The 16,569-nt window shown below is 40.5% G+C and overlaps 1 protein-coding gene across 1 annotated transcript in view; it reads left to right on the top strand.

The window, feature by feature from the left end:
- The first annotated feature begins 2,674 nt into the window (after window positions 1-2,674).
- grik3 (glutamate ionotropic receptor kainate type subunit 3) overlaps window positions 2,675-16,569 on the top strand; it is a 109,664-nt gene continuing 95,769 nt past the window's right edge. Inside the window, exon 1 of the mRNA XM_078252430.1 lies at window positions 2,675-2,789. Within this exon, the coding sequence (XP_078108556.1) occupies window positions 2,675-2,789 (115 nt within the window). The remainder of the gene's footprint in view (window positions 2,790-16,569) is intronic.

Genomic DNA, 16,569 nt, shown 5'->3' with positions numbered 1-16,569 from the left:
GTATTGGGCTATTTTTTACAAATTAGTAATTTTACCTGAGTACACTGATTTCAGAGCTTGTGTACAACATAAGATAAATGGCTGTGAGTGACACCAGCACTCCTCTGGTCTCCTCTAATAATCCTCCTGGCTCCGCTCGCTCCCACTGCCAAAATGCATTTCTACTAGTTCCTGTAATTGCAGGAGACAAGGTAACATATGGCACTTTTTACAAAAACGGAGTGACAGGGAGACAAACTGATGGCTACATGAAGATTTAATGCCAACTGCTGTAAGAAACACAAACAATTCAGATCCAGTGTGCTTCGACAGCTATTCCAAATGTAGAACTCTAACTGAGATACTACATCTTGTGCTTCCAGTTTCCTCTCTTTGTGTCACAGTGGGGACCTCTCCTGCTCCAGGCTCTGACTCCCTCCAGTTATCAGCCCAAGTGATTGAGAGCAGAGACTGCCATCTCTCTATAGAGGGCACCCATAGACCCAGAATATCTTGTTTGCTATAGCTGTGTACATTTTGTATTTGAAAGAGCAGCAAGTCAATGAATCTCGATAATGCGAGAGCCGGGCAACATAACTCACGTTGATAGTCCTTACATTGTGCCAAGAGGCGATAAATCTGCTCTGGGAGACATGAATATGCAGTGGCAGTCAGTCTGGCTTGTTCTTGCTTGCATGCCTTCTGATGCATAGTTTATTCCTCTTCCCCATTCCAAACAGGAAAAAAATAAAACCAATGAGCCGCAGCACTATCTCATCAACAGTGTTCTATTAAGCACAAAGAAATATAGCAGTGGGGCGCATGGGTAGCTCACCTGGTAGAGCACGCGCCCATTTACAGAGGCTCAGTCCTCAGTCCTTTGCTGCATGTCATTCCCTTCTCTCTCCCCTTTCATGTCTAAGCTGTCCTGTCATAATAAAGGCCAAAAAACAGTGCATTTTCAGGATATTAAAAAACGGCATTTTTTAATGTAAAAAAGGCAATTTGTGGTGTTGGTTTATTAGGAAAAAAATATCCAAGATTTTTTCAGGAAATGTCTGTCTATCTATCTATCTATCTATCTATCTATCTATCTATCTATCTATCTATCTATCTATCTATCTATCTATCTATCATATCTGCATATTAAAAAATAATATAAAACATGATTAAGTAACCAGAAACTATTTTTTAAGAGTTATGAATCCTAGAAGGTGCAGCTTTCATCTTTCCAAAGTTAGTTTCAGCCTTGTTTTGACGATGCTACAGGTTTCAGTTATCGGTGTTAGGCAAAATGCATAATACACTCACTGAACTCTGTACCATAAACAGGTAGTTCAATACTTTTCAGTCGGGTTTTTGCTCGTCCACTGCAGTGGTGAGAGAGACACGAGCAGCTCTCTCTCCGTGAGCGTGTGTATGTAACCTGCAGCTTGTATTTGATGGCTCTTCGTAAGGAATGAAAAATGGACAGCCAGTTTAGGAACCGAACAGTTACGGGAGTTTAATGTACTCATTGACACAGACAGACTGTCTCAAGTAACAGCGATAAGAATCCTGATTTGTCAATGGCCCAATCCTCAGCTGACACTTATTTACCTCATGCAAATAATTCATCTCATTCACATACTGCAGGCAGACGGGGTTTCCTTCTTTCTTGCTTGAGGCAAAGAAAAAAAAATGCAATCTCCATCTCTGCGAGTAAATAATAAGAAAAAAACATCTCCATCTCTAACATTGCGTAAAACCCCTAGCATTATATTTTAAAATGGAAAGCAAAAAAACGGGTAGCATATAGCAAGTGTATACAACAACTGGAAAAGTAGAGAACCGGGTCATTATTCGGTTCCCTCTCACCTCCATGAAATACTTCTTGGACATAGTTGACAAGGATGCGTAACGACGCGTGCCTCTAGTGGTACTGTGGAAGGAGGGTCGTCAGACGCACGCAGATGCACGGCTTTCTGCACTCCCTTTCCATCCAGCTCAAACTAGAAGACTTTTTTTTTTTAATATGAACACTTTGTAACAAGGAGCCTTTTTGAACAGATTTGGACGTTCTTTAGTAATCAGCCTTGTGCCATCACCGTGCGCAACTGGAGAGGAGCGGAGAGGCTGCACCTTCACAAAGTACCTCTGTGTTATATGAACAGCTTCCATGACTGGAATGGGAGACTGGAGTGATTAAACTGCAATACGCATTTTTTAAATGTGCGTTCATATCTCTCAGCAGTCAGCACTCATCGTGTGACGCTTTTCTCTGTTTCTCTTTCGGGCGACAGAATCGTTCGAGGCGACCCAAAGTTCCGCAGGCGCAGTTCTCCTCCTCCACAGGGGTGCGGGAGTCCGGCTCGGCTGTTGCCGTGGTACTTGCCAGTATACAGAGAGCATCAGCGGTAAGAGGGGATACAGAGACTCCTGCAGGCTAATTGTAGCAGCCTGCGTTCGCAGGTGTATCACTGATCCGCCTGTAAGGGACTGGGGGCTTCATTCTGATCGAGCCGCTCTCAGACTTGTGAGTAACAGAAAAAAGAAAAGAAAAAAACAAACCCTGAGAGAATGTTGCACCAAGTACAATGACCGCAAATTTGTCGCAGACACCAAAATCCATATGTGCTCCGTCGAATTCAGTTTTGATGAGCAATTCTGAGTCGTTTTTGGAATTTTAAAAAGTGGATCACGCGACTTTACAACCATGCGAAATACTTGGCTGTCTCCCCGGAGTGCGATGTGGGAATACTGGACATCGCTGATTGCATGTCTCTTTTGGATTCACTACTCTAACGGGATGCCTCATGTTATTCGAATAGGTAAGTTGTCCACATTTACATTTACACACACGTTTGTATTATAACCTTGGAAGTTGCTCCTTATTCCGTTTATTTCAGTGCGGGTCCACATCCGTGCGTTGACAGCGGCGGAGGGTAGTTTTTGGAGTAAATGATCAGTCCCTTGCATTTACCGTTCGCTTTATTCGGCTAGTGTGTGAATTATAATTTCATCGGGGAGCAGCCAGTAAGCAACAAGAGAGCAGCGCATTATTGCAGGCGATTGTCTGTAAAATTGAGGATGCCTTCTCCACTCAGAGACCACCGGATAAAATACTGTGGGTTAGTGTGACCTCTATGCACTCTGCTTTGTCTGTTCAATTTTCTGCAGCCAGCATGTTGAGTCACCAGCTAAATCCAGGCTCATTGCCATGCCTTCTGGGAGTAAGTTTTAGATTTTAAGGACAGTCTGTTAAATTAAAAGCTACACTATCACATTAAGAAAAACAACATGACAAAGTTTCAAAAAAATGTTACAATGTATTCAGCAGAGATAAAGTTTGATCTAATCTCAGGCTATCTAAGATCTTATAATTGCAAACAAAACAAAGTGCACACACAGTATACTCAAACAGTCAAAGTTGCATTGCACCGTTAAATCCTGAGTCCTCCCTCCATATCTCTAACACATGTGAGACACACAAAGACGAACCAGAGTCTGTGCTGACGTTGTATTTTTCCAATCACTCACTGAGGAACAATGTGAGAATTGGCATCAGAGGCTGGCGATGCGATGAAACATTTTGTGCCGCCAATAGACAGGAGTAGAATGAAGATCAATATGCTTTTTGTCACAAGGCAAATCGTTTTTGACATTTGGCTATGTGCCATGCAGGACAATTACTCAAAATGGCATTGGCCTACATTAACATACCACTACAACAGCCGGGGTACAGGCAGGGAGTGAGAGCTTCTTAATGGCATGGAGCTTTTTGTCTTCGAGGTGTAAATGATGGGTCAAATAATTGCATATTCTATATTCCAGTACTCTACAGAATTAAATAGCCTTTTCAAACCAGGTGTCTCTTGTATGACATATCTACAAATCACCAACATCCCATTCTGATTTTGTAATGCAATTCCTGACAAGCTCAGTGAGTAGTCATTGAGCTACATTCATTCAAATTAAAGTTATTAGACTTTAACAGGATGAAGTATGGCAACATTTCACAGCTCTATAAACTTGAGTGAATGCTGTCAAGCCTAGTGTTTATTTAATATATTGTAAATTCTAAATGAGATTCAAAGAAACACACAGAATAAAGTCTTTTAAAGACCAGTCCACATATGTCCCTGTGATTGACTGCTGCACTCTGTAGAGCTGTGACTTCTCTGACATTATTGCTCTATATGGACTTAGGTGATGTCTTAGAAACTGCATAAATCCTTAAAGCTCTCTTTCTACTCATCTGAACTGAAATCGTTTGGTCAAAGGGACATTTTTCTCCCGTTTTTTCCTGTGGCAGCAGCTCAAATGAAGACCTAAAATAGACTTGACAGGCTTTGTTTTTAAAAATGTCAAAGTGCTGAGACAAATTTACCTTGAAATGTGCTACAGTCGCACTATTGCTTTTTATAGAATCTATCATTGCTCGCGGTGCAGGAGCAGTTTGTTTTTTGTGTGTTCCTAAGATTGTATTTTGGCAAGCTGAGAAGGACATGCCAGAGAAGGTTGCTGAATTTGCCTCAATGCCAAATAAAAAAAAAAAATCAAATTAAAAAGGCTTAAGTCTTCATATGATCTTTTGAGTGTTTGTGTACGGCCATGTGTGTATCCATTTTATTTTGTCTACTTAAAAAAATAGGCCTGTGTGAAAATAACTAGAAATACATGATCATATTCTGTATATTGGCATTTACACAATTTCATTGTATCTGTTTTAAGAGTTGATAAGCTTGAGGGTGTGCATCAAATATGCGATATGTGTATTATTGCAGCCATGCAGTAGTAATTTCTGTAAGACAACGGTAGTATTCACAGTCTGTTGATTCGTTAAGGGAGTGTGTGTGTAGTGGACTCTTTCGTCCCCCCTTTTTCTTTGTAATTTGGTACTTGGTGTGCAAGTGTGTGCGCTCTGTGTCTATGCCACCCTGCTAAAACCTACAGAGGACTCTCTTATAGTCAGTGCACGGTGGCCAACGTCACTCCATAGCACTGGTTACCAACACAAACAAACCAGTGAAAATCATCGAGGTGGGCAGTGGTATTTGAGCACGGCGCTCTCTGTCTGTGCCGTTTCTGCTCTTGGTTCGGTGGCCTGTGCAATTCTCCAAGTACACCATCTGGGTAATGGTGGGCATCCAAGGTAGAGTTGTTGCCATTGATTTTAGTGCTTTTACAGTGCACTGCTCTAAGTTAAGGCCAGATGGTCGCTCTGTCTCATTCTGCAGCTTCTATTTGTTGAAGGGAATAACTGCTCCTCCTGTATTTGTCCACTTACATGCTGTGCTTCTCTTTAGTCTCCCTCCGCCTGCCTTTTGTCATTTCTTTCTCTTCTGACACGTTTTGCAACCTCTCATCTCATCTCGGAACCATTTCAGTAGATAATGCTATGTTGTTATAATAAAGACGAAAGTGCTGAAGGATGTAATTTTTCCTTCAGCAGGTAGCATGTGCCTGTAGATATTAGATATTATATTTATTCATTATATATGTATATATATATATATACATATATATATACATATACATATACATATACATATGTATATATATATATATATGTGTATATATATATATGTAGCAATAATTGCTTTTTGTGCTTTGTTGGTTGTTTTTTGTGCTTTGTGAGCAGCATTCTAGTCATTCATTTCCATACATATATTGCTTTCTTCTCCATTAGATAGGGATTGCCCAATTTTGATTATGAAAATGCATTCATAAAATGCATGTCATAACTGTACGCTTTAACAATAAATATAGCATATATTATTGTTAAAGCGTACAGTTATGACAGATTATTATACATTGTCTTTCATCAGTGGTTTGAAGAATCTAATTCATCATTTGCTGTCTCTTTTCTCTCTCAATGAGGTTATTCATTGCCTGTGATTGATTGATTTTACAATAAATCCTTATTGTAAAATCAATCACTTTATCCACCTAATACTTAAAGCACTTAATCAGTGCCAGTTAATCAATCTCCCTCATGATTTCTTGTTGATTTCATTTCCTTAGCTCCTCGCTCTGCCACCACAACACCTGGTCAGATGCATTTTTTATTTTAGACTCCCTAAAATGCTTTGGGCAGCCAAATGTGCAGCACTTAAAGCTGTATGCCGTGTGACCACTCATAAGCTTCAGTGGGATAAATTGGGTTTGTGGTCACTACTTTGGTTGAAGTCTGCAAACACAGAGCCACTTCAGAGGCTTGTCCTTATCCCCGCACCAGCAGCAGAGAGAGACCGGGCCATTTTCATGTGATTAACTCTTCATGTGAGTTAGAGAGTGCACTCTCCACTTGCATGCTCCCCGAGATCCTCCTCGCTGGGGTTTGTGCAAATGTCTCATCTGAAATGACTCAGACATATTTCAAGAGACCGCGAAAAGCTGTAATGGTACTTTGCAATTCTACTTAACAAAGTCAAACCCAAAGGGCTGCTTGTATTGAGAATTGAGGATGGTATGGTTGGCAAAGAGAGGGAGGAGGAGGACATGAAGAAAAAAAACGTATTTGGTGATGAAAAAGAACAATGAGGAGATGTTGCATCAAAATTTGTATCAAATTAAAATGGCCATCAATTGCTGAGTTGAAATGAATATTTCATTTTCATCTAAATTTAATCTCTCCCTAGACAGAGAGAGGAAACAGGGAGAAGCCTGCTGGTGGAGGCTTGGGGATGGGGAGTTGTTGTGTTGAATATGAACAAAGGCTTGTAGAGGTCACAGAAGAATTGGATACAGACAGAAACTTCTTTGATGTGTAATTCTATTACCTGTTAGCGAAAGCAGAGATTGAAGGAAGAGGAGTACAACGGTTATTTTACCTGCGCTTACACACTCCCCTTCATCCACTTGTATAAACATGGATGGATAAATGAACTGCAAAAGAAAATGCAGGAGCCTTTTCCTGCCTCTCCCAGTCTCGGGTATATGTATCTTACCTTCCACACACACACACACACACACACACACACACACACACACACACACACACACACACACACACACACACACACACACACACGGACGCACACATGGACGCACACACTATATAAAGCCATACTCCATCCACAACATTTTTACAAAACATATGTCCGGTCTCACTGGGCCTCTTGTACACAATCCAATTCCATTCTCTCTGTCAGCACACTCGCGGCTCGTCATTAGCTTCAATCTCGCTGATGAGAAACGGCAGATGTTCGTTTTGTTGAGCAGAGGGCCCGTCTCTGAATGCGCTGTCTTCTGTACTCGCCTGTGATCCTGTTTAGACGCATTAGAAAAGAACGTTCTACTTCCACAAATAAATATGTGCTCCAGGCGTGCCATAGTCTGTCTTTTCTTAAGCGCAGAGTCTGTTTTCTAACATCGGTAAAGCCAGTTGATGTGTATTAAACACACTGCGTGAGTTCAAGTCAAAGTGTATAAAATGAAATGCGTTTATGTCTTAGACAAGGTGTAATGAATGTATAATGCTCGGAAAATGTGCTCGTAAGGTGTCTGATCACTAACACTAACAAGACTTAACTGCATCAAGGAAGTGCAGGTACTTAGCTCCTTGTTCAGTCACACATAATAATGATCATCCAATAATCCGAGCCACTAGGGGCTAATAGAGCAGATCTACCAACCAGTAAGATAATCCTGTTGTATGGGGCCCTGCTGTGTTACAGCAGGGCCCCATCTAGCCTCAACTAGCTTAGCCTAGCCGCTGCTAACACACCAGATGGTGTTTTCATATCGTACTACAAAGTCAGTGGTCTGCAGTGAAAGGTCTGCTGCAAGCATATGCTTCTGATGCCTATTGAAATAAATACGGTACTGGGGTTCTTCATGGCTTTAGATTTCATCTTATTCAGTCAAAAAAATTAGGACATCACTTTGCTGTCAGATAGATGGTAGATATGATTTTGCAGGCAATATATCATTTGTCATTTGTAACCATTTGGAGGTGGAGCTTAAAGGGTCAGTTCACCAAAACAATCATACAACAAAACATTGCTATTTACCCTTAGCGCTATGAAGCCATGCAGATAGTTTTAGGTTTGTGTGCTTCGGTGTGAGATATCGCCACTGAGATTTCTCAGAATGGAATTTTGTTTTTGGGGCTCAAAGCATTGTGAATTACATTTAAAAAAAAAAGAGTCAGTATTACTCTAGATAATCCACATAACACATTTTTAAACAGTTTTCATTGGGACTATTTATTTGGTTGAAAGGAGTTCCAATGAAATCAGTTGACAGTAATTATCCAGAGTAACCGCGGCGTTGTTTCTTGAAAGTCACAACGCTATTGAAATTCTTAAAATGTAATTGTTCAATGATGTGAGCACCAAGAACAAAATTCTTCAGAAATCTCACACAGACAGTGCTTCAAAACAATGAGAAAATGACGATATACAAAACAATAAGGACATAAAAGCAATACAGGATAAAAAAAAAATTAAATAGCAAAGGGGAGTATTAAAAATATATGAAACAGAACTTAATTAAGAGCCAAGAAGTAAACGACAAGTAAGATTCATCTTAAAAGCCACAATTGTGTCTACAAGTGTTACAGGATATCTTAAATCTGAGAAAGTAAAACAACATTTACCAACGTGTCTCAAAACCATTGAAGGTAGGCTAGGTTAAAAAAAAATTGGGTGAAGCAACCCTTTAAACATCTTCAGACAATTTCGATGTGGAAACGTCAACAGCCTGATTGATGTGGTCCACAATCTGCCTGAATCCCCCTGCAGGCCCCTCAGGCACTCAATGTCATTATAGCAGGACGTGTGCTTTTTGGATTTGACAGTGTTTTGAAATGCATGGCATGTCAATGTTGGCTATTTCCCTGCGAATGTTTCTGTACCAAGGCAATGAATTAAATTTCATGCTCTAGCCATTTGTCTTTATTATGTGCCCTTGTCCTTTCTATTTGACTCTCCCATCTCAGCCCTCCTCGGGGCTCTGCTGGAAAATACGAAAAACTTCAAAACAGTTTGAACAAAGCTTGATCACGGGGCATTTCGCTCTCAGGGTCATGCTAGCAATATAACATAGTTAATTAGAATGATCTTGTTAGAGGTAATTTGGTGATTATTTATTTTACATTTCAGCATGGGGAGCAATTTGTCTTCACTTTTCCAGACACACTGTATATGTGGGCAAACCGCACACACAGCAGCATGGGGCACAAAGTACTGCAGCAGAAGAGACTGAGGGAGGGAGGAAGAGCGAGGGTGGTTACATAGATGAAGCTAGGGGACTCTTATTTAGCTTGTTAATTAGCTTGAACCTTTTGATCCCAATTTTAAAACCCACCACGTTGCAATCCTGGCGCCTTTTGTGTGTTTCCCCAAGCCAGATAAAACTAAGCTTTATTCCTGTGCATTTCAAACACCATGGCATTCACCGGAGCAGTATTAGCTTTGCTTCCCCCCCCACATTAGCGGTATCCTTATCTATTCCCAGACGCTCTGTGTAAACTTGGTCACCTCTGACACCTCAGTCACATACTGTTATGCACCTGCATTACAATAACAAGACCTTTTCTTCTCAGTGCTTTAAAGCAATCAGGAATAGACAGTGGAGGTATCAGCCGCAATGCACAGGTTTAAATCCTATTTAACTTGAGCTAAGGACAATGAATGGAGGATGACACTGTTCCATTCTGCCCTTTTAATCAAGCTCTCATTGTTATAAATGTCAGGTCTTGGTTGTGTGATTCCCTCAAATTGCTGTTCCATGACTGTAGATAGATGTGTGTGCATGAGTGTGTGTTTAGGAAAGAGAAAGAGTGTGAGTATGTGCATGACAAGGGGATGTATAAGGGGAGCTGGCATAGAATCCCTGGAGCGTAGGGGTAGAGCAGGAGTTACTAATCAACTGTGAGAGAGTCAGCTTGAGCAGACTCACCCTCTATTTTCCCCCCCAGAGAGAGAGAGAGAGAGAAGGAACAGATAAGACAAACCTCTTCAGGCCAAAATCACTACAAATGAATGGCTATCACCAAACATATCAGAGGGGAAACAGAGATTCTTTCCTCCATATTCTACCTCACACATATATATTTTTTCCCCCTCCCCGTCTCTTTTTATCCTGGCAGTAACAAATGCAGGGACAACGGTAGAAAGTGCATAAGACTGGTGTTACCTCTCTAGCCCCTGTGCTCATCCCTCCCCTGATGGATAGCCAGGAGGTTGAAAGCCAATGTCAATTTAAAATTTAAGATTTTACTTAGCACTCGCACAGTGTGTGCAAGCAAGACAACCTGGGCTGGTCTCTCCTGTCTCAGTGGATGTTTTACCGGCTGCCGATCTACTGTCCAGGCTGCCCCCAAAGAGCAGTGTGGTTAACCGCAAAATGTTCCCCTGTGACTCATCTGAAGACAGCTTGTCTGCATGTGACCAGCCTCAGATATATGGAACAAGACAGAGATTATCATTGACAGGGAAGTGGAGAAGAGGGGAGATTGTGGGCGGTTTAAGACTGGCAGTACATTTTAGTAAAGCTATTAGGAATGCTTGTATGAATTAGGGCCTTTAATGTAAAACCAGAAAAGGTAGTACCTTAACTGTCCTGCATGGTTTTCACTTTTTCAGATGAGGTTTGAGAATTAGAGATAGCTGTCATAGTAACCAAAGCTCATCTACTGTAGTTGCCGAGATAGAACATGATTGGTGGAGATTAAAGCGTGTGTGTCTATCATCTAAGCAGCAGGTTGTTGTTTTTTTGTCAAATCAATTCTCTATCATGGCGAGTTAATGAAAACTGTTTCTGTTTCTTCACCTCCAGCCTCAAGTGTTATTTTTTTCTTCTTTCAGTGATCAGTCTGCTGTGTTGCTGTTTTTTTTTACATAGCCACTGCAACACCTTTAACTTAGTTAAATTGTAAATTAATTATTTTCGCATAATTTATAATAGCTCCCAAGTTATCATTTTAATGTCTTTCAACACATATTAGAGTGTATCTTTCTTATTTACACAATGGGTTTATACAGTAAATTGTGTTTTTTGCACTGACATTATTTTTCAAAAATTAAGAAATAAAACCTGCCCCTCTCCCTTTTTCCTTGTTGTCCTTCATATTCGTAGCTGTTAGCTGATCTAAAACCACAGGACAAAAAGAAAATGCAACTTCATATAATCCCCCCTTTTTAACTTCTCAACTCCAGTGTCGTGTTTTTACTCATCCAGAGAAATATAGGAGAATTAATTCCATGGAAGCTGGCTAATTTCTGAATAAAACCGGGCAAACTACGAGCTATGCTCCTAATTGCTTTTCACCAGGAGTGAAAATAATACCATCAAATTTGCCTGTGCCAAAATGGTCTGCAATCAACAAGCATTATCTGGTTTGATGAAAAGGATAAATTGAAGCAATGCTGCAATAATCCGAAGCAAATTTAATGAGACATCTGCAGTGTATTAGGCTAATTATTTCCATTAGTAAAGCAAACAATGCACTTCCTTATTGCCTTCCATTTTAGTCAGAAATGCTATAAAACTGTGACCTTTAAATACACATTTACAATATCTATCTACAGTATTTTCGACATGCAGAATATTTAACGTATGTATCAGTGTACTGTGTTAGGGTGTGTGGGTATTTGCAAAACCTGAGTTTCAGCTCTTGTAATATATGCAAAATGTAGTTTTAGGGCAAACAAAAATGTAAAACAAACAAGGAAAAGAAAAAGAGCTTTTCACTATAATTACATATCTAGACTTACAAATCTATTAAGATACTTTAGAGTGCAACACAGTTTAGAAATGTCAATATTCTAAATGTCTTAACCTCTTAAGGAACAGTTGCATTTTCAAGCTTTTTGGTCTAAACATCATACCCAAATTAAAAGTGGTACAGCTCCCATATACTTTGACACTCAGGGATGTGTCTATAACTTTGTAGCAGTTGTATAACTGCTATAAATCATCTTATGCTTTGTGTGTGGGCTTAATGGAATCCTGAGAGTCTAAGCTTTCAATTGGTGTGTCGAATGGCTGTATATTTTGAAGATTTAATGCTTTAAAGTTATAAAAACGTTTATGAGTGGAGGTTACAGCGATGCCACTGCCACAAGGTGTACCGTAGACGGTACAGTGAGCGTTAAGAGATAAGGTCAATTAGAAATGTCAAAAACTGTATGTAAGTGGGAGCAAGGTTTTTAATGGTGGCAAATACAGACATCTCTAACTATCATGAAGCCATTATACGTCTCTGACTTACATTTCTACAGTACGTATATAATGCAAACTTTAATTCCAATCAAATTTACAGTTCAAATTTCCTTTTGGTTTCATTTAAACAACCAGTTTGCTGTTCATGCTTTTGCTCTAGACTTGCCTTTTTGAGTGCATTTTCTATTGTCACACAGGGGCTTTTGTTAGCCCGATTGATATTTGAAGAAATTTATAACCATCAGAACATTGACCACATTTAAAATAATTGGCATCACGCTGGCATCACAGAATTAATGCTCAGTTAATGTCTTGCTCAGCCTCCCTCTGCACTGTTCACATATGGATCGGCTGTCTGCCAGAGGGTTAATTACTTCAAATGTGGTTAGGACCATTCCTATTGTAGAACTGTAGTACTGGATAGCACAGGCTACAACACACAGCAGTGAGCAATCTTTAGTGAAGCAATTTATAATAGGGCTGAAATAATCACTCACTTGATCGATTAGTCAGTCAACAGAAGATGTCTTTTTTAGTCATTAATTCAGTAAAAACACAATTGATTGCAACAGTGTCATTCATATTATCATCATCATACATTGAATACTTATTTGGCTGCTGGTCACTATACACTTTGCAACTGGTATTTCACTTTTTAAATTTTTTTATTTTAGCATTTTATACAAAAATAACCAATTAATCCAAAAAATGCTGAAACAATTAGTTGATTAATCAATTAGAAAATTATTTGGAAACATACATTGGAGGCTTTACAGTTTAGGCGTATATCATTTTTTCAAGCAAAAATACCAAATGTCCCCTTGTTCAAACTTCTAATTTGTGAGAATTTGCTGTTTTCCATTAGAAAATTTTAACATTTTATAGACCAGACGTATTGTTATCAACATGTTATTAAATGATAAAGCTACAGTATCTGTTATCTTGCAGCTCTACTGCATAATTAAAATAGAGAGTCAGTTTGATACAGACTCCAGTACAGAGATTTGGAAATGTCTTAATAGAGAGTATTGTATTGTAAGAACTAAACATTCTCATTTGTTGAATGTGCATGTCTCTTGTAACCAGCATTGTGGAAAATCAGAGTTTTAACCAGATAAGAAGAAGAGATCACTTTAAAAAAGGTAGAAATATGTTCTTGTGCCCCCCTCTATCAGGGCCTTTAGGAGGGCAAGGGATAATCAGTAGGGTTTGTGAGATTTATGTAATGATAGCTGGCTCAAGCCCAGACAGATCAGATACTTCACGTTCTGTGTCAATATTCTGCCTAAGCATTGGAGGACAGTATAAGATGACAGTATGAGTCTGGTGTGTGCGGCAATGTGCTTTTCTGAGTGGAGCCTATTAGTGTAGGGAGCCTCTCCAGCCACTGTCAAACTTAAAACAGGACAGGAAGAGGTATTACCTCCAATTACGTGCTGTGATGCATCTGTGAAGCCTGAGCACTATGAAGCTGCCAGGCTGTCAGACTTTTGTCTGTTTATTAATTTATTTTTGTTTCACATTATACGTATCATGGTGATTGAAACGGAGCCCACGCTTCCCTGTTTCTTGTCTCCTTATTATCCATCTTCCTTTCTTTGAAAAAAGAAATAACCATTTATTTGAAGCCGTGTTCTTTTAAGAGGGTAAAAGATAAGCTTTTGTTTGGGTTTCATTCACTTGCTCTTCCTCTATTCTTACCAGACAGAAGATGTGACTCTGCTAACACATGCTCATTGTGTTAATCCCTTACCAGGATAAAATGAGAACTCCGTTCGCTCACCTTTCTTGACCCATAGCCCTTCTGTCTCCTCAACGCACTATATTACAAGACTTACATTTCAATTTGCAAGCCCAATCACAGGGATCTTATGAGCTGCTGGTTGGAAAGCAAATGAGCCTTATTCAATCTGTCCCCCTCATGTTTCCAATCCATTTATGATTATTTAAAAATATGAAATGGCTTGAAGAAACCACTTGCAGAACCAAACGTTTTTTCTTTCTTATTTTTTCATTCGTCTCGTTTTTTGACACTTCATTTGATTGCACCCATCAGCCACCTTTGCCTCCATCCAGTGGTTCCCTGGTCATCTGTGCACCTTGATTTGAGAGTCGAAGGTGGGGGGTGGGAATAACAGCACATGGAAATGGGCTGGTGATTGCCTTCCTCCCCGCGTAGTGATGGAGTTCTTGAGTGATCGTGCCCCTCAAGCCCCTCCTTGGTGGTTGATTAGCTGTGGAGCCCTGGAGCTCCAGAGTGACACTGGCTCATCAGACCCTGCTCAGCCTGTCAGAGAACCCCTTGATTGCACAGTGCTTCATAATTGTCCCCCATTCTGCTGCAGTGTCCGGTGTGCTGCCATCTCATATTCGTGTCAAAGAATGCACCACTCAATGCTTGACTTTTGCTTTTCAGAATGTACACCCTTAAAATGTTTCTCCATGAAAGGGATGTGTCATAGAAATGTCATCCATCGGGCAGATTAACAACAAGTGACAACACAGTAAAGCTCTTTCAGACATTCAATGCATAGTATTCATTCAACTACCCTTAAAATATGCCATCTCTTTGAGACCTAAAAATAATCTCACAATGTGGAATGAAAAGGTCCATTACAGATGCTGGTCAAAGGAATGCATTGTTTTAATAATGCATATTGAATTGTATGGATGCATGGTCAAACTGAATTGGTGGCTGCTAGCACCAGCAGCTGTAAATGGGCTCAGTGTAATGTCTTTTCTTTAAGTAAAGCAATTGGAAAATAATTGCCATCATGGCATATATAATCATGGAGTTGGTACACATGATTGAACATTAAAGCAGACAGAATGGAGGACTCTGAGGGCTCTGGCCCAGGTTATTGATTCATATAGCTTATATTGGTGAAATGCCCAAGGTGTGGAACTCATCAAATCATAGACTGTCTTAATTATTTTTATGTCCTAGCATCAGCCTCTGCGGACACTTACATTTCTTAAAGTTTCTTTAAGACTTTTGCTCATGCCATTGCGATCAACCTGTGACACCCTGGCTGACATTAGTTAGAAGCAAGTCTTTGGACCCTGCACTGGACAACTGTGGGTTAGGACCCGAAATATGTGAATAGATTCAATGAATCAAAGGTTTGTCTATCACATACACAAACTTAAAACTGTGCTAAAAGATTAGTGTGAAACAAACATATTGAAGTATCAAGGATAAGAGTTGAAGTTGAAAAAATATCAATATGTGTAAAAATGTACATAAGTCACAATTGTAAGGCAAGCTAAACAATAAAATTTTGTACTCACTCAAGTGCAAATATGCAAATGTGCAGGGCAGTGCAAAGGGTTCACAGAGGAATTTGTGCTAGACAAGGCCGAGGACATACAGCACAGAGTTACCAGACCAAACGCCTGAGAGAAGAAGATTTTCTTGAGTCTGTCTGTGTTGGACTTGTGGCTACAGAGGCGTTTGCCTGAGTAGTGGAAACTGGAGTAGTGTGTGTAAGTCCTGCAGAGTGGGAAGTGGGGATCCCTGGTATTCTCGGCCGAACGAACCACTCTCTGTAAGGCTCTATGGTCCTGAGCAGAGCATACTCGTTGGTAATGCCCTCTGTTAGGATGCTTTGCACAGCACCAGAGTAGAAGGTCTTTGGGACCCTTACTCCTCATTTCCACCGGTTGCGGAACGGCTGCGGAACGGCTCCGCTGCGGAACAGCTCCGCTGCGGAACAGCTCCGTGCTCTGCCGTCCGTCAACACCCACCAGGTCCGGATTTGTTGCGGTACGGCTGCGGCCATGACTGACAGTTGAAGTCACGAGGACCCACTAGATCTCGCGAATTCAGGTAGAATAGAACCACAAAACCAACAAGTTTGTTTCCATCCAGAGGAGAAGAGGCAAAACAACTCTGTGCTGTGTTTTCAAGGTGTAGTGCAGGGAAATATGATCCGCTGTGAGCAAGGTGTATTTTATTTTGAAAGTTTGATTTTGTTTCTGTGCTCTACTTCCTGTCCCGCACAATCTGAATTGTGCTGAATTGCTGCAGAGCTCTCTCCGGGTCCGGCAAAAATAGAAGCTCTGCGTATCTTCTCCGGAGGGCTGCGGACCGCCGGAGTTGGGACGCAGTCAGAACGCAGCCGTTCCGCAGTCAGTGGAAATACACACATTGACTTTGATGGAAACACGTTCCGGAGTCGTTCCGCAGCCGTTCCGCAGCCGTTCCGCAACCGGTAGAAATTGGGGGTTAGAGAAACTCTTCAATTTCTTAAGCTGTCTAAGGTGTTGCCAAATTCTCAGTTTGTGTGGATCTTGTCAGTTCTCGATGATATGGACCCCCAGGTATCTGAAGGTGCTCACCCTCTCCACAAGTGTCCCCTTGATTCTAAGGGGTGTAAAATCCCTCTTCTGCTTTCCTCAACAATCCACAACCAGCTCCTTGATTTTGCTGACCTT

The sequence above is a fragment of the Sander vitreus genome, chromosome 6 (assembly GCF_031162955.1).
Source record: "Sander vitreus isolate 19-12246 chromosome 6, sanVit1, whole genome shotgun sequence".
NCBI lineage: Eukaryota > Metazoa > Chordata > Actinopteri > Perciformes > Percidae > Sander > Sander vitreus.
Note: the sequence above shows the minus strand (reverse complement) of the source record. Positions and strands in the feature narration are given on the sequence as shown.